This window comes from Peromyscus maniculatus, chromosome 3 (assembly GCF_049852395.1).
Source record: "Peromyscus maniculatus bairdii isolate BWxNUB_F1_BW_parent chromosome 3, HU_Pman_BW_mat_3.1, whole genome shotgun sequence".
In the NCBI taxonomy this organism is placed as follows: domain Eukaryota; kingdom Metazoa; phylum Chordata; class Mammalia; order Rodentia; family Cricetidae; genus Peromyscus; species Peromyscus maniculatus.
The window spans coordinates 169,581,529-169,608,653 of NC_134854.1; the positions used below are offsets into that span (position 1 = coordinate 169,581,529).

The following is a 27,125-nucleotide window of genomic DNA, read 5'->3' on the forward strand; positions in this document are numbered from 1 at the left end:
GAACAGTGGGAACTTGAGGGCCAGCTAACTTGGCATGCACAGCATTGAAAAGATCCTGTCTCAAACAAAGTGATAAGGTAAGGACTAACACCTCAAAGTTGTCCTATGACCTCACCGTGCACACAATGGCACACATGTGCCTTCACCCACACAAAAGAATATTTACACCCATTCATATACTCTTCTCTGTCTCCTCCCTCCTCCTCTCCCCACAAATCCCGAACAAAACTTGAGCAGGTGAGATGGCCAGCAGCTAAACATGAATGACATGTAAACTTAGTAACACATGTTTTATACTTAGATCACAGATGAAAAAGCTGAATGTGGTGGTGCTCACTTCATCCATATTCCTAACACTGGGGACATAGTGCAGTTGGCAGAATACCTGCCTAACATGCATGAAGCCACAGGTTCAATCCTTAACAGCACATAAACTAGGCATGGGTACTTGGGAGGTGGAGGTAGAAGAATCAGAAGTTCAAAGTCATTCTTGATAAAATAACAAGCTCAAGGGCAGCACCAGGTGGGAATTGGACCTAGCGCCCACATATGTTGGGCAAGTGCTCTACCACTGAGCTACAGCCCCAGGGCATTTATCTGAATTAAAGATTCTGATTAATATCAGACTAAGTGTTCATGTTCAAAATTTCAAAAATGTTAGGTGTGGTAGTATGGACCCGGATTACCAAGTACTTGAGAGACTGACACAGGAAAATTACTAAATAATTCCAAGCCAGCCTGGATGACCTAGTGAGACCTGTCCCAAAACATAGTAAAATCCTAGCACTTGTGAGTTGAAGGAGGATGATCAGGAATTCCAGGACAGTTTACACCACATAGCAAGTCTGAGGACAGCCTAAGATTCTCAAGCCCTGTCTCAACACAAATAACTTAAAGAAAAACTAGGACAAAACAAGACCGTTCAAAAGCAAGCAGGAAGAGGGGCTGGAGAGTACTTCTTGTTCTTGTAGAGGATCTGGGTTCTGTTGGTTCCAGCACCCACGCGGCAACTCACAACTATCTGTAATTCCAGTTCCTGGGGATCTGCCACTCTCTTCTGATAGCTGAGGGCACCAGGCACATGTGGTGTATATACATAAATGCAAGCAAAACATTCATACACAGAAAATAAAATATATCTAAAAATTTATTAAGAAAAGCATTAAGAGTCTATAAAAGCTAACCTAATAAAATGTAAAAAAAATGCAATGAGAAAAATTTTTAATCTGATTCAAAAGGTAATAGACAACAAAGAAAAGATGGAGAAAAAAGCAAGACAAATGGTCAAACTTAACAAAAATTTAAAGATTCTTACAATGAAAATACCAGTTATTAGACGGAATGAAAGCTGGGCATAGTGGCCTGTTCCTGTAATCTTAGCACTTGGGAGATGGAGGCAGGGGGATCAGGAACTCAAGCCAGTCTCATGGTGGGCCAGCTAACCTGGAGTACATATTGCAGCAGCAGATATGAGAGAGAACCTACCTCAGCAAAATGGAAGTCGAGAACTGACTCCTAAGTTGTCCTGACCTCCACACTTGTGCTGTAGCATGTACACACACACACACACACACACACACACACACACACACACACACCACAAACAAATTTAAAATTTTATTTTACACAATTAAGAAGAACACCTGAGACAGGCTAGTGAACATTCCGAGGTGCTCAGAAGTCTCATCAAAGAGGACGTGTAAGCTCCTCCCTTGAGCCTTCTTGCTTTGCGCCTCCTCTTCCACTTGGCCACTCCTGAGCTGTAGTCTTCGTAATGGGCTAATTACAAGTATATAAAGTGCTTTTTATTACTTCTGTGAATTGTTCTACCAGATTATCAAACCCAAGGAGAGCCAGGCTTGGTGGCACAAATCTGTAACCCTAGTATTCAGGAAGCTGAGGCAGGAGGATGAGTTCAAGACCTGTGTGGGCTATATGGAGACACTCCATCTCAAAAACAAACAACAAAAAAACTCCAAAACAATATAAAACAAAACCAAAAACAAAGAGTGAGACTACCAGGAAAACTGAATTTATAGTCAGCCAGAAAGGAATGTGGGTAGCTGAGGGACTCCATTTACGACTAGAATCAAAAATGAGAGTCTGGTAGGCTTGAACCCTTAAATCTGTAGTTTGCTGTTAACTCTGGGTAGTGTCAGAACTAACGGTTCAGCACCAAGTAAGCATCAGAAATGGAGTCTAGAAGAAAAAGGCCTCTCATTTGGTAGTGTCAGAAAACATGAGACTTGTTAGAATAGCCCAGAGTTGCAGAAACATGTGTGGAAAGACGAAAGGGTGGGACTCTCGTGTCAGGGGTGGGGATGCTGAAGCAGGAGTGTCATGATAAATGGATGTCATCTGGAGCTATAGAGTGAGACCTCATTTCAAACCCTGAACCCAATAAAAAAGAAAATAAAGTGTAGAGATCCTTTGGTTCTGGGTAGTCACATGGTTCCCATGGTATGGAATCAGATATGCTGGGATCAATCACCAAAGGTAAAATTTCCAATGGAATGCAGAAATGGGTCCAATTCCTGGGAGGCAGTTTACAGATACTTAGCAAAATGTAAACCAATAATAAAATAACAAAATATAAACTCCTCTGGCTATTTAAGCACTAAAATCAAATTAAAGGAGAGTGTTAAGTTAGAGCTTGATGCTGGAACAAGCTCAGACTTCAGCTGGTCTGAGCTTGACCACCAGGTTCAAATCCCCCTCCAAGAAGTAAAATTATATGGAAACAACAGGGCACTTCTAAGAGCATAGTCAGGAAAAAGGCAGTCCACATAAGAAAAGAGCAAAACCACTAAGCTAAGGTGGATATAATGTGAAGTTCCTCATTTGGGGGAACATCGGTGTCCTAAAGAACCTTTATCATGGTGCCTAATTTGGGGCAGTATCTTTGTTTCTAACTCTTTTTGAGACAAGAGTTCTTGCTATGTAGCCCTGGCTAGTCTGTATGCCAACTATGTGTACTAAGCAGACCATAAACTTGCAGAGACCCTCATGTCTTTGCCTCTCAGGTGTTGGGATCACAAACATGTGTCACCAAAACTGGCCTTTTTATTTTTAAATGTTTCAGAATAGAACAACCTTGAATTGATATAGGAGCCATATGCCACTGTGGAACAAATGCATATGATTCAGATACACTCAAGGGGATAACTAGCCTGGTAGACTGAATAAAAAACAATGGAAGGTCTGATTAGTATGAGGAGAGTCTGTCTGATTTCCTGTATAAATGCTAAGAGGGATACCTCATATGGGCACTGACATGCTTGTGTAACAGCCCTCTGAGCACTAGCTTTATGATAACTGGGATATTGCTCACTGATTATGCCAATATATTGGCCAAATGCTGTTGTTTATGAAGGTTTATTTGATGTGATCTTCATATGATCTGTTATAAAACTGAACAATCTGAGATTTAGTGAATTTGCTTATGTTACAATGTCAACAAAACATAAATTATAAGAACATAAAGATCACAGCCAGTGAAATGGCAGAGGGTAAAAGTTCTTACTATGTGTTCTGGTTAGTTTTAATTGTCAACTTGACATTTATCTAGAATTTTCTTTTTTTTTTTTTTTTTTTTTTTTCCGGTTTTTTCGAGACAGGGTTTCTCTGCGTAGCTTTGCGCCTTTCCTGGAGCTCACTTGGTAGCCCAGGCTGGCCTCGAACTCACAGAGATCCGCCTGGCTCTGCCTCCCGAGTGCTGGGATTAAAGGCGTGCGCCACCACCGCCCGGCTAGAATTTTCTTGAAGAATGCCTTAATGAGGAATTTTTTTGGATTGGGTTATCCTGTGGATATGTCTGTGGTGTTTGTCCTGATTGTTAACAGATGTAGGGGACCCAAGCCACTGTGGGCAGCATTCCTTAGGCAGGGAGTCTTGAACTGTAAAAGAACGAAGAAATTTAACTGAACACAGGGAAGCCAGCGAGTGGATACCTGCACCCATTTCTCTCTGTTCTCCACTGCAGATGTAACGTGGCCAGCTGCTTCAAGCTCCTGACACAGGAGCTTCCCTGCTGTGATGCACTATAATCTGGAATTGTAAAACAAATAAACCCTTTTCTTCCCTCAATTTGTCACAGCAACAAAATGAAACTAGAACACCAACACCACATAAGCCTGAAGGTCTGAGTTTGACCTTAGAGCCCATGTCCAAAGCCGTATGTGTGTAATCTCAGTGTTCCTACAGGGAAACGGCAGGGAGACAAGAGAATTGCTTAGAAACTCACAGGACAGCCAGCAGAAACAAGGGACCTTTCTGCAACAGGTGGAGGAGAGCACTGACTTCTGAATAGTTTCCGTCTTTCATTTTAAAAAAATTATTTATTTTTGTTTATTTATTATGTGTATGTAGATCAAAGGACCAACTTTCAGGAGTTAGTCCTCTTCTTCCACTGTGGGTTCTAAGGACTGACCTCAGCTCATCAGGACCATCCTGCTGGCCCCTAACACACACCACACACACACACACACACACACACACACACACACACACACACACAATAAATAAATGAGAGGAAAGAAGGAAGGAAGGAAGGAAGGAAGGAAGGAAGGAAGGAAGGAAGGAAGGAAGGAAGGAAGGAAGGAAGGGAGAGAGAGAGAGAGAGAGAGAGAGAGAGAGAGAGAGAGAGAGAGAGAGAAGGAAAGGAAAGGAAAGGAAAGGAAAGGAAAGGAAAGGAAAGGAAAGGAAAGGAAAGGAAAGGAAAGGAAAGGAAAGGAAAAGGGAAAGAGGAAAGGAAAAGGGAAAGGGAAAGGAAAAAGGAAAGGAAAGGAAAGGGAAATGAAGAAAGAAAGAAAGAAAGAAAGAAAGAAAGAAAGAAAGAAAGAAAGAAAGAAAGAAAGAAAGAAAGAAAGAAAGAACTTAAATAGGATATGGAAGTAAAGGAGAGCCAAGGGACTCATCTTAACAATATGGAAACTTGCCAGGCGGTGGTGGCGCAAGCCTTTAATCCCAGCACTCGGGAGGCAGAGGCAGATGGATCTTTGTGAGTTCGAGGCCAGCCTGGTCTACAGAGCGAGATCCAGGAAAGGTGCAAAGCTACACAGAGAAACCCTGTCTCGGAAAAACCAAAAAAAAAAAAAAAAAAAAAAAAAAACCAAAAAAATTAACATGGTTGTAACAAAATGGGGTGAATAAAAGGGATATGATGACAGGTTAGCACTGTCTTCAGTCTTGGCCACAGAAGCTTCTTCCTGTAGTGGGCAGCAGCTAATGCAGAAACACTAAGTGGTCATAGTGCTGAGAAGAAGTGACCATTGAGTGCTCGGCCACAAATGGGACATCGATATGAACCTCCACAAGGCTCGTGAACATGATGGAAAAGGGAAAAAAGAACATGAAAGCCAGAGGATGGTGAGGAATTCTCAAGATGCCCTCTTCTAGACGCAGCATGGCCACTGCACTCATGAACCCGCTGTGGTTGTTGCTGGGGGATGTTCTGTATGGCAAATGTGTTGCTCTGATTCGTCAATAAATAAAACCTGATTGGCCCGTGGCCAGGCAAGAAGTATAGGCGGGACTAACAGAGAGGAGAAATAAAAGAACAGGAAGGCAGAAGGAGTCACTGCCAGCTGCCGCCATGACAAACAGCATGTGAAGATACTTGTAAGCCAGGAGCCACGTGGCAAGGTACAGATTTATGGAAATGGATTAATTTAAGCTATAAGAACAGTAACCAAGAAGCCTGCCATGGCCATACAGTTTGAAGCAATATAAGTCTCTGTGTTTACTTGGTTGGGTCTGAGCGGCTGTGGGACTGGCAGGTGAAAAAGATTTGTCCTGACTGTGGGCAAGGCAGGAAAACTCTAACTACAGGTTGTTTTACCTAAACAAGATCAGTCAACACTGCAGCATGGAGCACTGGCTGAACTCACTTCGGGAAGAGGAGAGACAGAGAGAGGGAGGGACGGAGGGAGGGAAGAAAGGGAGGAAGGATAAAGGGAGGAGAGGCGAGAAAGAGAACAGAGGAGAAGGAAGAGGAGGGGAGGGAGAGAGAAATATAAATATGAGAAGGGAACCTGCTTGGGAGTGTTGTAGGAAGAGATATGAGCTAGGAGTGGATAAGATCAAGATACATTGGACTGGGGACTAGAGAGATGGCTCAGTGGTTAAGAGCAGTAGCTGCTCTTGCAGAGGACCTGGGTTCGATTACCAACACCCACAAAGAGGCTCACAACTGTCTCTAATTCCAGTTCCAGGGGATCTGATGCCCTCCTCTGCCTTCCCTGGGTACCAGGTAAGCACATAATGCACAGATACACATGTAGGCAAAACACCTGTCCATGCAGAAGTAATAAAAGTAATTTTTAATGAAGATACATGAAATTGGAGAGATGGCTCAGAGGTTAAGAGCACTGGCTGCTCTTCCAGAGGACCTGAGTTCAATTCCAGCAACCACATGGCAGCTCACAACTATCTGTAACTCCATTCCAGGGATCCAATGCCCTGTTCTGGCCTCCACGGGCATTGGTGGTACACAGGCATATATGCAGGCAAAACACTCATACACATAAACTAAACAAATAAAAAAATCAAGACATATTGTATACATGTATGAAATTGTAAGGGGGCAGAGGTAGACAGAGCAGTGGCAGAGGCAGGCAGAGCGGCGGCAGAGACGTAATAAAGACTAGAAATTGAGCTATTACCCGCTGAGGAGTTAGTGAAAACAAAGAGATTAAGAGCTTGGAACAGGGACGCCTTTAATCCCAGCACCCGGGGAAGGAGCCATCTCCTTGGGACACGACCAGAACAGATCCCAGGGCCCAGCTGCCCACCTGTGAAACCCAACAACTTGGAGGTGCTGGTGAGATTACCCTACTAAACAACCTGCTCAGCTGAGATCCATTCGGGAGAGGATTCAGAATCCTACAGTCTGAGGAAACAAGATCAGCTGAGGAGTTGAAGAATGAGCAAAATGTGACCTGAGAACACAAAAGAAGGCGCCGCCCAGCCACCGAACCAGATCACCAGAATCATAAGCCTACTACACCAACTGGGAACAGGTAAGCCCCCATCTCAAGACTAGCAGACCAGGTCTCTAGCCCCTAGGCCCTAACCATCGGAGTCCCAGGAACCAGATAGCTACCTTTCCCTGCTCCCCCACAAAAAAAAACCCCCAAAACCAAAAAAAACAAACAAAACAAAAACAAAACCCTATGAACCTAACAACCACTGAAACCATAAGCACACCCTGCACCAACTGGGAACAACTGCTCCCTGAGACAGAACCCACTAACATCGATTGGACTAAGCTGCTCCCGAAGAAACAGAGCCCAACAGCACCGATTTAACCAAGAACTCCTAGTGAACCAAGACTATCAATTAGAACAAGAGAGGCACCTACAGACACAGACACCACCTGTACCAAGCCGAGGAAGAGATGAGTAGATGCCAGTGCAAAAGTACAGGCAACAACATAAAGACCTATATGACAACATCAGAACCTAGTGATTCTACACCTGCAAGACCTGAACATACCAAGGCAGAGAAGCAGAAGAAATCAATCCTAAAAATAAATGACTTTAAGAAGATGACAGAGGCCCTAAAAGAAGAAATAAAAAATTCCCTTAAAGAGGAAATGAAAAACTCCATGAAAGAGGAAATGAAAAACTCCCTTAAAGAGGAAATAAAAAATTCCCTTAAAGAAATGGAAGAAAGCCGGGCGGTGGTGGCGAACGCCTTTAATCCCAGCACTCGGGAGGCACAGCCAGGCGGATCTCTGTGAGTTCGAGGCCAGCCTGGGCTACCAAGCGAGTTCCAGGAAAGGCGCAAAGCTACACAGAGAAACCCTGTCTTGAAAAACCAAAAAAAAAAGGAAGGAAGAAAAAAGAACAAACAAAAAATTGGAAGAAATCAAAGAAAGCCAAGAAAAAGTAATTAAACAGATGAAGGAAACAGTCCAAGATTTGAAAATTGAAATTGAGACAATAAAGAAAACACAAACTGAGGGAATGCTGAAAATAGAAATTCTAACTAAACGAACAGGAACTACAGATGCAAGCATAACCAACTGAATGCAAGAGATGGAACAGAGAATCTCTGATGTTGAAGACACAATAGAGAAAATAGATTCGTCAAAGAAAACACTAAAGCCAAAAAAAGTCATAACACAAAACGCCCAAGAAATTTGGGACACCATGAAGAGACCAAACCTAAGAATAATAGGGATAGAAGGAGAATACCAACTCAAAGTCACAGAAAATATATTAAAAAAAAATCATAGAAGAAAACTTTCCTAACCTAAAGAAACAAATACCTATGAAGATACAAGAAACTTACAGAACACCGAACAAGCTGGATCCAAAAAAAAAAAAAAAAAGTTCCCTTGCCACATAATAATCAAAACACTAAACATACAGAACAAAGAAAAAATATTAAGAGCCGCAAAGGAAAAAGACCAAGTAACATATAAAGGCAGACCCATAAGAATAACACCAGACTTCTCAATAGAGACTATGAAAGCTAGAAGGTCCTGGACAAATGTTATGCAGACACTAAGAGACCACGGATGCCAACCCAGACTATTATACCCAGCAAAACTCTCCATCACCATAGACGGAGTAAACAAAATATTCCATGATAAAACTATACCTATTCACAATACCTATTCACAAATCCAGCCCTACAGAAAGCACTAGAAGGACAAATCCAACCTAAAGAAGCTAAACACACCCATGAAAACTCGAGCAATAGATAATCCCACACCAACAAATACCAAAGAAGGAAAATGCAACACTACCACAAAAAAATAACAGGAACTAACAATCACAGGTCATTAATATCCATCAATATCAATGGTCTCAACTCACCTATAAAAAGACACAGACTAACAGAATGGATACGAAAACAGGATCCATCCTTCTGCTGCATACAAGAAACATACCTTAACTTCAAAAACAGACACTACCCCCGCAAAGTAAAATGCTGGGAAAAGGCTTTCCAATCAAATGGACCTAAGAAGCAAGCTTGTGTAGCTATCCTAATATCTAATAAAATAGACTTCAAACTAAAATCAATCAAAAGAGATCAGGGTGGACATTACATATTTATCACAGGAAAAAATCCACCAAGATGAAGTCTCGATTCTAAACATTTATGCCCCAAATACAAAGGCACCCACATTCATAAAAGAAACATTACTAAAGCTTAAATCATACATCAAACCCCACACACTAGTAGTGGGAGATTTCAACACAACACTCTCACCAAAAAACAGATCTACCAGACTAAAACTTAACAAAGAAAGAAAGGACCTAACAGATGTTATGACTCAAATGGACTTAACAGACATCTACAGAACATTCCATCCTAACACAAAAGAATATACCTTCTTCTCAGCACCCCATGGAACCTTCTCAAAAATTGACCACATGCTTGGTCACAAAGCAAATCTCACAGATACAAAAACATTGGAATCACCTCCTATATCTTATCGGACCACCATGCCTTAAAGTTAGATTTCAACAACAACAAAAATTATAGAAAGCCTACAATCTCATGGAAACTGAATAATGCCCACCTGAAACACCAATGGGTCAAGGAAGAAATAAAGAAAGAAATTAAAGATTTCCTAGAATTCAATGAAAATGAAAGGACAACATACCCAAACTTATGGGACACTATGAAAGCAGTACTAAGAGGAAAATTCATAACACTAAATGCACACATAAAGAAGATGGAGAACTCTCATACCAATGACTTAACAGCACAACTGAAAGCTGTAGAAGAAAAAAAAAAACAAAAAAAAAAACCTCACCCAGGAGGAATAGATGCCAGGAAATAATAAAATTGAGAGGCGAAATCAATGAAATAGAAACCAAGAGAACAATACAAAAAAAAAAAATCAATGAAACAAAGAGCTGGTTCTTTAGACAAACCCCTAGCCAAATTAACCAAAAGGCAAAAGAAAGCACCCAAATTAGCAAAATCAGAAATGATAAGGGAGACATAACAACAGACAATGAGGAAATCCAGAGAATCATCAGGTCATACTTAAAAAACCTGTACTCCACAAAATTGGAAAATCTGGAAGCAATGGACAATTTTCTGGATAGATACCACATACCAAAGTTAAATCAAGACCAGATAAACTATTTAAATAGACCAATAACCCCTAAAAAAATAGAAACAGTCATCAAAAGTCTTCCAACCAAAAAAAGCCCAGGACCAGATGGTTTCAGTGCAGAATTCTACCAGATTTTCAAAGAAGAACTAATTCCAATACTCTTCAAATTGTTTCACACAATAGAAACAGAAGGAACATTATCAAACTCCTTCTATGAGGCTACAATTACCCTGATACCCAAATCATACAAAGATGCAACAAAGAAAGAGAATTACAGACCAATCTCCCTCATGAACATTGATGCAAAAATACTCAACAAAATATTGGCAAACTGAATCCAAGAACACATCAAAAAAAATTATCCACCATGACCAAGTAGGTTTCATTCCAGGGATGCAAGGATGGTTCAACATATGAAAAATCTGTCAATGTAATGAAACTGTAAGGGAATAAATAAGACATAAAATAAATTAATTAAAAATGTCAAATAAAAGATGTTGATAAGATTTAAACATGGACTTTTTTTGTTTTGTTTTTGGTTTCTTGAGACAAAGTTTCTTTGTGTAGCTCCGACTGTCCTGGAACTTTCTTTGTAGACCAGGCTTGGCCTCAAACTCACAGAGATCTGCCTGATTCTGCCTCTGGAGTGCTGGGAGTAAAGACATATACCACCACCACTCAGCTTTTAAACAAGGGTCTTAACAGCACTCTGGAAGGCAGACTAACTAAAGTTTTTTCAGTTAGTATAACTTACATAAGTTAATATAATTTTAGTTAAGATAATTTAGTTAATAATAAAAACACTTGATAAGTTTTCACTATTGAGCTCAATCAAGTTTTGTTTAGTTTCTCTCTCTCTCTCTCTCTCTCTCTCTCTCCCTCCCTCCCTCCCTCCCTCCCTCCCTTCTTTCCTTTCTTTCTTGTCTCAGTTTGGAGAAATTTAAAGTGCTAGAAGCCAGTTTTCAACATGAAACATGAACTTAGGGCTGGAGAAACAGCTCTGTGGTTAGGAGCACTGCCTACCCTTCTAGAGGAACTGGGCTTGATTCCTAGCATCCACATGTGGCAGCTTACACTGCCTGTAACTTCAGTTCCAAAGGATCTGACACCCTCTTCTGGCCTCTTGAGCACTGTACACATGTGGTGCATATATGCACACAGAAAACATCCATAAACATAAACTAAAAAAATAATAAAAATCAAATAAAAACATAGATTACAGCCTCTTTGGGCCATAATCAATATTCAGGAAAGACAAAAGGACTCGTGTCCCTTGGCACAACCCCTTATAAGAGGCTAATACACAGGCTCATAGAAATGGTCAGGGTAGAAAAAAGACATTTCTGGAACAGCTTTACAAAGGTGTCTCATATAGTACGGTACTAAAATCTGTTATCACAGGCTATAATTAATATGATAGGATTTAAAATGTTAGGGTTACACTGGGTAATGGTGGTACACATCTTTAATCCCAGCACTCAGGAGGCAGAAGCAGGTGGATCTTTGAGTTCAAGGCCAGCCTGATCTACATAGTGAGTTTCAGGGCAGGCAGGGCTATACAGAGAAACCCTGTCTTGAAAAACTAAACCAACAAAAAGTTAGGGTTGATGGAATTAAGGTAGAAGTCTAAAGTGAATTAGAATATTTAAACAGGGTTTAGATGAATGCTTTATGGGAACACTTTCTCTATGTAGTATGTACTATTATGGGACAGACATTATATAAATTCACTTTTCAAGCCATACTAATTAGACATGCTAAATGGGAATGAACAAGACTTCCTGAGCAAACAATGTAAACAAGAAGATGCAGTGCTGATACACACAAATTCTCCACGAAACAACTATGGAGACTAGACTAAATATCTATATTTCCTAGTAACTACTGTAGGGCAATAGACTACAGAATTTCCATTAGAGGAGCAACTATGAGTTTGCAATTGGATATTAAGCCAAACCGTCCCTATTACTGAAATACAGAAAATCTTATAATTTGAAATATTCATGGTATCATGTAAGGTCAGAAAAACTCTCTGAGGGAAAGTTACATAATAAAATGGAGATAGTTTATATTGTATCTCATTAACACTGGCATGCAAAGAGATTCATATAATGCAGAGCATCTCTTTTTCTGTAGGACTGGCTGGAATTGTGCGAAAATCTGCCAGGTTCCATTGTCACTTGGACATGACACCTCTCAACAGGCAACAAAGGGCTACTTGGTTTATGGATGGCAGCTCCAAAGCAAATGAACATATCTTGTTTTGAAGGTCACTATGACAACTGAGGAAGCCAAAAACAAATCAGCTCAGTGGATTGACTAAATCACACACTGTTTCTCTAGCAGTGATAAAAGAGCAGACACAATGGTAAAGACCTTTACATCTGAATCTTTACTAACTTATGACTCTGTCATATGGTCAGATAGATGGGCAGTGTAAAATCAGACTATTAAAGGCATGCTTGCATAGGATAGTCCCAGATAGCTATCACAATTGGCTTGAAAAAAATCTTTACTGCTTTAAAAACAACAAATAGAGCTAGACATGGTAATGAATGCCTGTAACCCCAGCACTTAGGAAGTAGAGAAATGAGAATTAGGAGTTCAAGGTTATCCTCAGATATATAGTAAGCTCAAAGTCAGCCAGGGCCACATGAGACCCTGCTGTGGGATGTTCTGTATGTCCTGTGGGAGCCCTTCTTGGGTTCTTTGTGGCGTTACCCAGCAGGTCCACATAGAGGATGATTAGGACCATGGGCCTGAGTGCAGGTGTCTGAGATGGTCTGCACTTGGCTGTGCTGGGGGATGGTCTGTATGTCAAGTTGTTCTGATTGATCAATAAATAAAACCTGATCGGCTCTGGCTAGGCAGGAAGGATAGGCGGGACTAACAGAGAGGAGAAATAAAAGGACAGGAAGGCAGAGGGACTGACTGCCAGCCGCCGCCATGACCAGCAGCATGAGAAGATGCCGGTAAGCCACCAGCCACGTGGCAAGGTATAGATTTATGGAAATGGACTAATTTAAGCTATAAGCACAGTTAGCAAGAAGCCTGCCACGGCCATACAGTTTGTAAGCAATGTAAGTCTCTGTGTTTACTTGGTTGGGTCTGAGCGGCTGTGGGACTGGCGGGTGACAAAGATTTGTCCTGACTGTGGGCAAGGCGGAAAACTCTAGCGACAAGACCCTATCTTAAAAAAAAAAAAAAAAAAAAAAAAAAAGACAAAGACAAATGCCAGACAGTGGTAGTGCACATCTTTAATCCCAGCACTTAGGAGGCAGAGGCAAGCAGGCTTCTTGGCCAGCCTGGTCTACAGAGTGAGTTCCAGGACAGCTAGGGCTGTTACACAGAGAAACAATTTTAATGACACTAAGGTTATGTTTAAGATAAAATAAGTCTAATAGTAGGTGGAGATGTGCTCACTGGTAGAACACTTGCCTAGCATGTTCAAGGCAACTCCCGCCACCCACCTCAAATCTAGTAATACTAAAATATTAGTCAAAGCTGGTTAAATTATATTGGTTTTTGGATCAAGGTCATGGAAACATAGTTTCTTTCTACCAAAATATTAGGTTTGTTTTTTATGATTGATAAATTATAACCAATAAACAAGATCTACTTTGGCATGACTAGCAATATGTAAATTAAAAGATTACCAACAGTTTCAAGAAAACAAGTAGCTTCTACTTTCCAACAACTAGTAAAGGAGAAGACTGAAGAACTGGTTGAGGAGCCTTGCAGAGGCACAAAGAACAGGAACAAGGGTTGTGTGGGCGGCAGTAACTGCTTATTTTCTTTGTGAAGAGCCAAAGGAGGTAAGTAAGCAAGACCCAGAAGTGTTCTGGAGGCTTTAATTATTGGTACCAAAAGTCAGACACTGGTGTTTAAATTTTCCATCTTTTATATTTCCACTATTCTTTTGAAAAGAGGACCATACTCCTACCTTACAATGTCTGGGTTCATGTAACCTTCAGACATTCTTCTTCTGATATAAGGTATTAGGAAAGAGCCTTGACTTCCTAGATGCATTCTCTACTTAAAAATTTATAGCCAATTATCACTGAAAAAAGACTGATAGAATGACTCTCTAGATAGACAAAGTCTGTCTAAATTGTGAACTAATATTTCAAATCAGTTTAATGAACACTTTCATCATTGAAATCTATCTACTTAGATTCACTTTGGATTTTCACAAGTAATTGTTTGGTTCTTGAAGAACCTTTAATTTTAAATATCCTTAAAACCCCCTTACACAGTATCACAAAGGGCAAAAACGGGCACCAGAGTGCAAATAACATAATGACTCTTTTAAAATTGTGTTCACTTAAATGTCTTTCTCTAAAGGGAGAGACATTATCAATGTTAAAAACCACCAAAACTGCATTTACACAAAGCTTTCATTTCATACTCCGCAAACATTTAGTATGATATATTTATCATATAGCTGGATAATGAATAAGTAATTTAAAAATTAAGTATTAAGACAGGTAAGGAAATATTACGTGTAGATCCAGTATGTTTACCAACATGGTTTAGTTATCTGGAGAGAGACTGATATAAGCCTAATTTTTGGAACTACTCCATTACTTACTTGTGCTATGACTACTTAGCTGCCCTGTGTCTCATTTCCCCCTGGATAAAGGAACACCAAACACAGTCTAAAAGTTCCAGCTAGGTCTTCTCATTTACCTTTCACAATTAATCAGGGGTGGGTGGCAAAAACATCCCAGAGAGACAAGGGGACTAGCACTTCTGAAAATTAATTAAGTCAGTCACCCACAGCACTTATAGTTAATAAGGGGCAGAACAGAGATTTGAAACTAAGGCATTTATAAATTTCTAAAACCAATACTGGTCAAATATTTTAAAAAAGATTATTTTCTTTTATGAGTATGAGTGGTTTGCTTGAATGTATGTCTGTGCTCCATGTGTGTCTCATGCCCAAAAGAAGGCCTTAGATCACCTGGAACTGGAGTTATGGGCAGTTGTGAGCTAGGAATCAAACCTAGGTCACTGGCAAGACCAGCAAGAATACCTGGCTCTTAACCACTGAGCCATTTCTCCACCCTGTTTAAACATTTCTAATCCTAAAATCTGAAATCTGAAATGGTCTAAAATCTGACACTGGGAGCTGACATCATGCTGCAATTCTCCAATTCTACCATCTCTCCAGGGAAAAGAGTAAGAAAGCTTCACACAGGTAATAAACAGGTATGATAAGCACTAAGAAAATGAGAGCAAAAGGGACATAAAGAACTTAGATAAGCCATTAGAGAACTCCCTGATAACAAAAAAGCAACACTGAACACATTATCAAAGCTATTATGTAGGATAAACTGAGAAGCCTCATGAAGGGCTGTCAACACACAAATAGTGTCAACACACACACAAGATGGGGAAGCATAAATATAGCCTGCTTGGCTCAGTTTCACTTATAATTTAAAATAGAAAAATAAAAAAGGAAAGTGAAAAAATAAACACAACAGTAGCAGTAGGGAGACTGTTCTACAATGCTGCCAGCCTAAGTACAAACTAGCAAAAGGCTAATCCAAATAGCTGTGCCATATTTTCCAAAGTTTCAACAGTGCACATAGCTAGTTTACAATTTCCTACAACCCAGTATCTATTATGACACAACATCTGTATTTCTTCTGTAAATTCATATTCAGATGGAAACAGGTATCCTAGTCTAGGCTCAGTATCAGTCATCAAAAATGTACTAGTGAGCCGGGCGGTGGTGGCGCACGCCTTTAATCCCAGCACTTGGGAGGCAGAGCCAGGTGGATCTCTGTGAGTTCGAGGCCAGCCTGGTCTCCAAAGCGAGTTCCAGGAAAGGCGCAAAGCTACACAGAGAAACCCTGTCTCGAAAAACCAAAAAAAAAAAAAAGTACTAGTGAAACAAAACTTCTTAGTATCTTAACTAAATCTGTGTTGGGAGAACTTTGAATGAAAGATACAATAAAGATAATACCTTCTGGGACTTGGAGGTTAAAAACACAACTACATACAACTCTAGCAGATCTGTTGCTAGGTCTGGAGCAGTCATATCTGTTTCCCACCCGCACATCTTTTCTTTCTCATTCTTGCAGTGCTCCTACAGGCAGATGTCCAAAGTTGTCTGCCTCAGGAAGTTGCAGAGTAAACATTACATTTATTGCTTTCACATGCACCCTGAATTTTCATGTAAAACTCTGCCAATTTGTAAAGAAAGAAAGTCCATTAGTCATGTATAGTAACAGGTTTCAATGCATCTAATGATTATATGTTGTGGATAAAGAGTTGTTTTCATTTAAAAAAAAAATACACCCAAACTGGTCAACACAACACTTTCAATTCCTTCCTGTTTATCTCTGCAGCCACTGTCACTTCAAATAGAAACAACCTATAGTTTTTCATCTCACTCAAGCCTATTCTTTTTATGCAAAACAAAAGAGACAGGATCATTAATTGATTCTACGATGAAATAAAGTAGTTCAGGGCATAAGTACTTGTTTTTAGAAAATGAAATGCGAAGGATACCCACCTTGTGAGTAGAGAAGGATCTGCATCTCTAACAGAACACAGGTAAACACTTGAACTAGGTTCTCCAATCCCAGGAGCTCAAAGGCCTCTCGGAGAGGGTAGTCAGAGAGCGGGAGCTCACCGGGCCCAGGCCTCTGGCAGACGACAGGTTCATAAACACCGTAGAATTTCAGTGACCTCCCAGGAGGTGGAAGGGGCACCTCATAGAGAATGTTATGGATGTAGCTCTCAAGCGGCAAGGGTGGTGGCTGCTGTGAGGTAACTGCCTTGTAAAGCTGGAGGAGGAATTTCTTGCAGGCTTGCATGAAAGGGAGAGGTGTGATCAAGCATATACTTTTTGATACATACAAGGTGTCTCTGTTGATATCGTAAGAGTTGTATCGCTGGAGTTTTAAAAGAGAAGTTGCATCTCCCTCATCAATACTACTTGCCAGTGAGTCCATACTGCAGGAGGATGAAGCATACACACTGCTGTATTGCTCTGCATTATGCATCTGGTACAGTGTCTGCATTGCTGTACAGATTTGCTTACTTGTAACCTCTTCATAAAAAGTGAGAACAAAACCATAGGTGCGAGAACCATCTTCCCGGGTAATTATAAACGAGTGGAACTGAGGATCTTTATTGTCAGCTTGTGTTCTGAAAGACAGCCCTTTAGGCATGCACAGCTGTGGAGAAATGGGGAAAATCATCAGAATGCAGTATATGCATAACTTCAAACCAGAAAAAAAGGGAGGGGGATGATTTTCCTTTTAACAGGATCCAAAGGATGAATCCTATCCAGATTTAACTTTAGCAATAGCTTTAAATAGAAACATAGTGTAAGTTCTTCACTTACATGTAGATAAAATATTCTCACAAGAAACAGATGTGGGGCCAATTTGGCTCAGCAGTTAAGGTGCTTAACTAACTGCAAGTCTCACAGACCTGGTTCAATTCCTGGGACCCACAAGTTGTCTTCTTACCTCCACACATGTGCATACACACAAACAATAAATAAATGTATTTTAAAAATAAATGTAAGCACACACATGGAAAAATATTCACTGTGTGGTATTACACAAAAGAGGTAAAGTGGCTGCTGTCAGGTCTGAGTCCTGTCACCAGAACAGCCCTGGTGGAGGGAGAGAGCTGTCTCCTGCATGCTGTCTGACTTCCACACATAGACACAGACACACAAAACCCCACACTAAATACATGTAAAATGTTTTTAAAATTTTAAAAGAGAATGAGATCTTTGATTTGGACTCAGTAACACAGTATTAAAAAAAAAAAAAAAGCCCTGACCTTCTTTTGATTAGTGAAGAAGTCAACAAAAATAAAAACAGTTAACCTATGCAGGACACAAAGACAGAAAATTAAGGAAAACAAAAAAAGAAAGGAGTTCCCATACTCCAGAGTCTGGTTGAAGTATCTGTTAGGTGAAAATCAAGAATACCAGCATATGAGGCTGGAGTGATAGTTCAGCATTTAAGAGCACTGGGTTGCTCTTCTAGAAGACCAGGATTTGATTACCCACATTATAGCTTACAACCATCTCTGTTCACTCTGGTTCCAGGTGATCCTATGCCCTCTTCTGGCCTCCATTGGTACTAGGCATACATGTAGTGCAGTCATACATGTAGGCAAAACACCCATGTACATAAAAACAATTTAAAAAATTATCTTCCTCTGTAGTCCTTGTGACCTAGAGTGGTTTTGCTTTATCAAGCTGCAATGCTACCCAATCCTATCACAGTATCACTCTATGATCTCATTTTTAAGTTCTTTGGCAACTCTTTGAGATACAATGTCACAAGATACCAAAAAAAAGGGGTCAGGCACCCAGCTACACAGCCAAACACGGAGTAAGAAGGAAAGAAAAGATATTCAGAAATAGAGAAAGGTAAGAACCCAGAGGTAAAAGGTAGACGAGCTAATTTAAGAAAAGCTCTACTACTGAGTGGATTTCCACTCAGATACTGCTGAACATCTTCTAGCAACATTTTTCTAAACCTCAATGATGAACCACATTAATTTCATTAGAGAATTTGGCTTTAGCCAACATTAGAATTGGGTGGTAATAGCTGTGCTATACAGAGTGCACTTCATGGAGCTACTTCTCTTCTATACCAGGACTTCATTAAACCTGTCTTTTCTGGATGCAATTTATATCTGAGATATTTTAATAGTAAGGAGTAATCCCATGGTGGGCAGCTTTGATGTCATTGGTTTTGATTTTCAAGTATCAATCTCATAATTATGCTTTTTTGGTAAAAATTACAATTTAGGACTTTGATTTTCCTTTCCTCCTATTCTGACATATTCCATTATGAAAATGAAAGACATAGCCTTTTCTATTGTTGAATCAATAAATACCAACTTGTAAAACATGAATATATTTATACTGTAGTATAAATGAGATGTGCCATAATTTAAAAAAGAAAGAGAGAAGCTGGGCCTTTAATCCCAGCACTCGGGAGGCAGAGCCAGGCAGATCTCTGTGAGTTCGAGGCCAGCCTGGGCTACCAAGTGAGCTCCAGGAAAGGCACAAAGCTACACAGAGAAACCCTGTCTCGAAAAACCAAAAAAAAAAAAAAGAAAGGAGGGAGGGAGGGAGGGAGGGAGGGAGGGAGGGAGGGAGGGAGGGAGGAAGGAAGGAAGGAAGGAAGGAAGGAAGGAAGGAAGGAAGGAAGGAAGGAAGGAAGGAAGGAAGGAAGGAAGGGAGGGAGGGGACAAATGAACGAAAGAGCCTCCATGTATTATTTGAGAGCTGGGTGGCAAGCCCCCTCAAAAAGAGCAAAAGAGTTAAAAACAAAAAACAAAAACCCAACAACATAAAGGCCAGTCATGAAAGTCAGGGATTCTGTGTTTTTGAGAGTAGAAATCTGTAGCTCGAGTTTTCCTGCCTTGCCCACAGTCACAAATCTCTCTCACCCGCCAGCCCCACAGCCGCTCAGACCCAACCAAGTAAACACAGAGACTTATATTGCTTCAAACTGTATGGCCATGGCAGGCTTCTTGGTTACTGTTCTTATAGCTTAAATTAATCCATTTCCATAAATCTATACCTTGCCACATGGCTCGTGGCTTACCAGCATTTTCACATGCTGCTTGTCCTGGTGGGCGGCTGGCAGTGACTCCTGCCTTCCTGTTCTTTTATTTCTCCTGTTAGTCCCGCCTATACTTCCTGCCTAGCCACGGCCAATCAGGTTTTATTTATTGACCAATCAGAGCAACTTGACATACAGACCATCCCCCAGCACAGCCAAGTGCAGATCATCTCAGACACCTGCACTCAGGCCCATGGTCCCAATCATCCTCTATGCGGACCTGCTGGGTAAAACCACGAGGAACCGAAGAACAGGCTCCCACAGGACATACAAAACATCCCACAGCAGAAATCTCTGAGAAGATATTTTTCTTTTTGATGAGCCCTGAAGATGCTGACATCACTTTTGCTATTTTGAACAAATATGATGCTTTATCCTAGAAAAATTAACTTTGAAAATGAAACTTTTATTTACTAAAACGTAGAACAAGATATTTTAAATTATTTGTAACAGAGATTTTTAAAAGGCCTAAATATGGTTCACTTTGTGGCAGATTATATTTTTATAATAAATCCAACAGTACTTCTAGTTCTATATACTCTTCAAGCATCTTGCCATGCCCCACATTAAGAGGTTGAGTCTACCTTTCCTTTTGGTGGTGCGGAGCAGTGTAGGGCGGCAAGATGGCTGTACAGGTTCCCAAGAAGAGGAAGTTTGTGGCCAATGGCATCTTCAGAGCTGAACTGAATGAGTTTCTCACTTGGGAACTGGCTGCAGATGGCTACTTTGGAGCTGAAGTCAGGGTTACACCAAGCAGAACAGAAATCATCATTTTAGCCACCAGAACACGAAATGTTCTCAGTGAGAAGGGTCGTTGGATCAGAGTTGACTACTATAGTCTAGAAGAGGTTCAGCTTCCTTGAGGGCAGCGTAGAGCTTTATGCAAAATGGCGGCCACAGAGAGTCTCTTCATTACAAACACCTAGGAGGGCTTGCTGTGCAAAGGGCCTCCTATGGTGTGCTTAGGTTCGTTACGGAGAGTGGGACCAGGGCCTGCCAGGTTGTGGTGTCTGGGAACCTCCGAGGATAGATGGCCAAGTCCATGAAGTTTGTGGATGGGCTGATGATCCACAGCGGAGACCTGTTAACTACTATGTTGACACTGCTGTGCACCATGTGCTCCTGAGATGAAGTGTGCTGGGCATCAAAGTGAGGATCATGCTGCCCTGGGACCCAAGTGGTAAGACTGGCCCCAAGAAGCCTCTGCCTGATAACGTGAGCACTGTGGAACCTAAAGACGAAATCTTGCCTACACCCCCATCTCAGAGCAGAAGGGTGGGAAGCCAGAGGCACCTGCCATGCCCCAGCCAGTGCCTACAGCATAACAGGATCTTGGCAGCACATGTTGGAGGCTGGATGTTGGGCTGGATGTTGTCCTGTACAGACATTTAATAAAATTTTCACAAAGACCAAAAAAAAAAAAAAAAAAAAAAAAAAAGAGGTGTTGTGGGATGGTCTGTATGTCAAATTGCTCTGATTGGTCAATAAATAAAACCTGATTGGCCAGTGGCCAGGCAGGAAGTAGGTGGGACAAGGAGAGAGGAGAATTCTGGGAATCTGAAGGCTGAGGCAGGGAGACACTGCCAGCTGCTGCTGTGGGACGGTCTGTATGTCAAATTGCTCTGATTGGTCAATAAATAAAACACTGGCCAGTGGCCAGGCAGGAAGTAGGTGGGACAAGGAGAGAGGAGAATTGTGGGAAGCAGAAGGCTGAGGCGGAGAGTCACTGCAGCCGCCGCCATGACCAGCAGCATGTGAAGACGCCGGTAAGCCACCAGCCATGTGGCAAGGTATAGATTTATGGAAATGGATTAATTTAAGCTATAAGAACAGTTAGCAAGAAGCCTGCTACGGCCATACAGTTTGTAAGCAATATAAGTCTCTGTGTTTACTTGGTTGGGTCTGAGCAGCTGTGGGACTGGCGGGTGACAAAGATCTGTCCTGACTGTGGACAAGGCAGGAAAACTACATCCTTCTGAATCCAGACAGGCCACCTAGAATGCCTATACTAGAGTAGCAAACTTTAATCAGGGCCAGGTAACTATCTGAATCTCTGGACAACCATGTCTGTCTGACACATTGACTCAACTCCATCATACAGTGTGAAACTCATATAGGCTTGGGATGGCTTTGCTCTACCATGACTAAGAATAAACAGTTAAAGTTTTTTATTATATTAAAAAGAATAAAGAGATGGATTTGCAGAGGGGGAAATGTTCAATCAGCCGTATAATAAAATCCAACAGCATTGACATGATAGCTGACAAGACTAAAAAAGGCAGCTCCACCTCTCGCTGGTCACACATCCTGGAAGTCTTGAAGCAAAAAATAAGAAAACTGGTGGTGATGGCCATGTCTGTGGTACGCAGCATCACAGGGGACCACAAGGACATCATCTATGATGTGTCTTTCAACTGCCACAGGTGCCAAATGGCCATCTGCTCCAGCAACAGACGGGAATGTTGATATTTAACAACACTTAACAAATGCCAGTGCCCTCCAGGAGAGGTGGTTCCCCTCTGTCTCAGGAAGGTCTGAGATAAAAGTGAAAACGGAGATTGGCATTGTACTGCTAGTTGGAAGACACACGGTAGATCTGTGTGGTGTGTGACATGGGCTCTTCCTACATGTGGACAGGTTAGGGCTTCTGTTCTTTTGACTGAACAGCTGCTGTATGGGAAGAAATAGGAGAATCAAATGATAAACTGCGAGGACAGAGCCATGGGTGAAGAGGACAACTCCAGTAGACAGCAGAACATCCATTACTACAGTGAAATTTGCTCCCATGCATATGGGGCTGATGTTAGCAACCTGTTCAGCAGATGGTATTGTAAGAATATGTGAGGCACCAGATGTTATGGGTCTCAGACAGTGGTCTCTACAGAGAGACATCTCATGTAAAAAGAGCTGTCGCTGTATTTCTTGGAACACTTCCAGCTCTTGCACTCACTCCTCCATGACAGCTGTGGAAAGTGATAACAGTAGTCTAATGGCTGAGGTTCAGAGGTGGTTTTTGTTTTTTGTTTTTTACAAGAGAGGGTTTCTCTGTGTAACCGATCTGGCTGTCCTGGAACTCGCTTTGTAGACCAGGCTGGCCTCGAACTCACAGAAATCTGCCTGGCTCTGCCTCCCGAGTGCTAAGATTCAGATGTGCGCCACCACCGCCCAGATCAGAGTTTTTATTACAGTGAAAACACCAGAAATAATGCAAAGCTGAAACTCTTATGACGGTCATTGATCCTATTCATGATATTGCATTTGCTCCAAATTTGGGGAAATCTTTCCACATTCTGGCAATAGTAAACAAAGATGTAAGAATTTTCACAAAACTTGTGAGGAAAAAACTTACTTCTGGTGGTCTAACAAAATTTGAATTCATATTGTTGCTCAGTCTGGTAAACATAATTCTCAAGTATGGCAGGTAAGTTGGAACTTAACAGGAACAGTACTGGCATCTTCAGGAGATGACAGCTGTGTAAGGTTGTGGGAAGCTAATTACATGGACAATTAGAAGTATACTGTATTCTGAAGGGTAATGGGAGCCCTCAGCTGAGAAACTCAAGTCCTTTACTAAGCTGAAATACTCCAAATCTTCAAAACTCATTAAGTGGTTCTTCCATCTGAAAGCACAACTGAGTACAAGCTGGAGTAACTGATGTTTTCCTGCTGGTTACATGCACACAGGAATGTAACAAAGCAAACTCTTCATCTTCCCCAGCACCACCTGAACTTTATACATTAGCAGCCTGCTCACTGCTAAAAATACAGTATGTGTGTGTGTGTGTGTGTGTGTGTGTGTGTGTGTGTATTTACTAGTCAGTTTATTGACACTATACTATAAATGGAGAGGCTTTTTGTTTAGACAATATCATCAAAACTATTTTTTTGTAAGTGTTCTTGAAACTTGGGGTTAAAAAGTAAAATTGTTAATATCCTCATCAATAGTTGGGAAGAGGTAAAATATTTTATCCTTTGGAAAAATTTAGGCATATGTCTTCCATTTTCTAAAATAAGATGATAGTTTTTTTATCATTTTAATTTGAAACTGAATCAATATTTTTCAAAGATTAAAAAAGAAAATGAAAACTGCCTGACTTAAAGCTGTCACGCTGCATGGCATCAAATGAAGAGACAGCACAGTGACAGAAGTCCTAGCTATATGCCGAGCCTAGTAAACAGACCTGTGAGTACCACGTCTTCATCTGAGATCCCTGTTTAGTCTGTAAGTCATTCTAATGCACAATGGAATAGAATCTGCCAAACCTACCCAAATCACAGATTTCTATGCCAATTATCTTGCTTATTTACTTATTTTAAAAACATAATCTTATGTAGTCAGGCATGTTATGTGGCCAAAGATGGTCCTGACTCACTTAATCCTGTTTCTACCTCCCCAAATGCTAGAACTAAAGGCCTGCTACCATACCTAGCTCTATTTTTTTTAAAGGATTTATTTTTATTTTATGTGCACAAGTGTATTGCCTGTATATATTTCTGTACACCATATCCCTTGCCTGGTACCCAGGAAAGCCTAAAGAAAGTACCAGATCTCCTGGAACTGGAGTTCCAGACAGTTGTGAACTAGACCTGGGTCTTCTGCAAGAGCAGCAAGTGCTTTTAATTGCTGAGACATGTCTAGCTCCCCAAAGCTTCTTTTTTATATCAAGTAGGCAATACGGAAATGTAATGACATGCAAAGACACAACTTTTAAAAAAGTCAAATTCAGGCACTGGAGAAACAGCTCAGTGGTTAAGAGCACTGGCTGCTCTTCCCGAGGTCCTGAGTTCAATTCCCTGCAACCATATGGTGGCTCACAACCATCTGTTATGAGATCTGATTCTCTCTTCCGTTGTGCATGAAGACAGGTCACTCATATACATAAAATAAATATTTTTAAAAAGTCAAATTCAAATTAATTTTTTGTTTTCATTTTTTTGTTGTTATTTTTATTGCTGGTTTTTGTTTTGTTTTGTTTTGTTTTGTTGATAGGGTCTCATGTATTCCAGTCTGGATATGAACTCTCTATGTGGCCAACCAAGAATGAACTTGAATTCCTGACCCTTCTACCTCTATCTTCCAAGTGCTAAGGTTATGTCACTAGGCAGGCTAAGACTTAATTTTATGGACAGGCTTTCCTACCATCTAAACTAAAGAATCAAAGCTCGCAGTGTTTTTTGAAAAGTGGCCAAATATTCAGTTAAGGGTTTGTAGCTTTCTTGAGCACACATTCAAACATTTACAGGAAAAGCTTGCCAAAAATTATATTCAAGTGAAGAAAGACTTCCTATGCCACAGATAACAGATGTAAAAATTTTTCTTAAGTGCTTTCTACAAATTAAAAAGGCAAAATTTGTATTTATAATTCTGGGAATAGTGACCTGGAAAATAAGATGACTTTTTAAAAGTCAGAATTATATAAATTACCAAGAACAAAGACATTGTATCTCTCAGAAAACCTGAGATATAAATCACAATTTTCTTACCATGGCTCTTAAGTCTCTTGTTAACCCCCAAATATTGTTATTTGCTAACAATATCCTCTTCAACTAACAATAAGATAACTAAAAATAAGATGTGTCTTATAACCAAATATTGGACAATGCTGTCCATAGTCATCTTCCAATATGAGTGACCAAGTGTCCTTAATTATCTCACCTTCTGGGCAATTTGGCTAGAATTTTATTAAATTTATTTTTTCTACCTATTTATTTACTTGGTTGGTTGGTTTTTTGAAAGTTTCACATAGCCCAGGCTGGACTTTAACTATGAGAAGATGAGGATGACAATGAGCCTGACTGCCTCTCCTTCTCAAGTGCTGGCATTACATTTTTGGCTTGAGTTTTAGCAATCCCCCTTTCCATATCTATAATTCCAACATTCCATATCCTTTTTCTCATTAGCCAATGAAAGAAAAATTATTCAGAAAATCCAATGGAATAGCTCAATTTGCTCTCCTATCTTCTTCCTTCCCTCCTTTCTTTAGTAAATAATTATTTCCTGCTATGTATTGTATCAGATTTAGAAAGAAATATGAAAATACTTCCTTCCTTCAGAGATTTGATATCTAGGATGAAAGACAGACATAGAAACTAAGCTGCTATGCAGTGTGCTCAAGATGCACCAGGAGCGAGAAGAGATGGTTGTGTAGTGGACAGCACCTAAAACAAGGACAGGGGAGAGAGAATTATAAGCAAACGGAATCCCTTCATTTAGTCAGCACTTGAGCATCTACTACTATATAGAAAGCTAGAGTTCTAGCAAGGAGTGAGAGACACTATTTTTTGTCCCTTGTGATATCTACATTATAACGAGAGATATAGATTTGAGTCCTTACTATGTAATTATTTAACTGCAGCTGGAATAAGGCTATAAAAAGGTACAGGGTAGTAAGGGACCTGATGGAATGTTAAGAAGGTGATGCAAAAATGACACCTCTAAGAACATTCTATTTAAAATGAAATCTTAAGAATCAACAAGAATTTACCATGGGTGCTAGAGAAATGGCCTAGTCATTAAGTCATTAATACTGCTCTTGCAGAGAACCAGAATTCAGTTCCCAGTACCCATGTCAAGAAGCTCACAATTGCCTGTAACTCGGATCTCTGGTCTACACAGGCACTGGCACTCACATACCCAAACAAATATGCACATTAATAAATAATTTTAAAACATGTATGTATGTACATGTGTGGTTGCACCCATGCTATGGTGTATGTATAGAGGTCAGAGGATAACTTTTGGGAATTGATACTGTCTTTCTACAGTCTAGGTTTTGGAGACTGAACTGAAGTTTTTAGGTTTGGTGGCAAGTGCCTTTATCTGCTGAGCTATCTCACTGACCTTAAAATAAATTGGTTTAAAAAAATTAAATCACCGTGGGAAAGAGACTCAAACTAAGAGAACTATCAGAATAAACAGAAGCTAGTGGAAGAACAGAATAGACAGGAGTAGATGCCCATTAGACAGTGATTAATAAACTAAAGAAAGAGCTCTTGATGGTCCTGGACCAAGACAGGTGTAGAAGAACCAAGAGAAGCAGACAACTGACTGTATATGGAAGAAGGTAAGAAAGTTAAAGTTTTAAGGATTATCTAGGTGTTTTGGTTTAGGCAATAAGTTAGATGGTTGTACCATTCAGTGAACATGATTAATGGACAGTAATGCAAAAAATTCAGTTTTGGACATATTGTGTTGGAGAAGTCAATAAAATATCACAGCTGCAATGTTAAGGAAATAGGCAGTCTCCTACACTGATGGCTAAATTAGAATCTCACCTACTACTATTGCAACGTAAGACATCAACTTGTATTAAAATAAAATTTAAAACTCATTTATTTATTTAGTTATGGTCTATGAGTGTTTTGTCTGCATGTATATATGTGCACCATTTTTGTTCTTAGTGTCCGGGGAGTTCAGAAGAGGGCTCAGA

The 27,125-nt window shown here is 40.4% G+C and overlaps 1 protein-coding gene and 2 pseudogenes across 5 annotated transcripts in view; 2 read left to right on the plus strand and 1 right to left on the minus strand.

Annotated features, from left to right (window-relative positions):
* Dennd5b (DENN domain containing 5B) overlaps positions 1-27,125 on the minus strand; it is a 134,740-nt gene that overhangs the window by 71,720 nt on the left and 35,895 nt on the right. For all 5 annotated transcript variants that reach the window (XM_042274386.2, XM_016005199.3, XM_042274384.2 and 2 more), the window contains one exon: positions 16,605-17,271. In XM_042274386.2, coding sequence (XP_042130320.1) covers positions 16,605-17,271 — 667 coding nt within the window. The remainder of the gene's footprint in view (positions 1-16,604; positions 17,272-27,125) is intronic.
* On the plus strand, positions 20,319-21,024 carry LOC102928154 (small ribosomal subunit protein uS3 pseudogene; annotated as a pseudogene).
* On the plus strand, positions 21,930-25,603 carry LOC102928444 (nucleoporin SEH1 pseudogene; annotated as a pseudogene).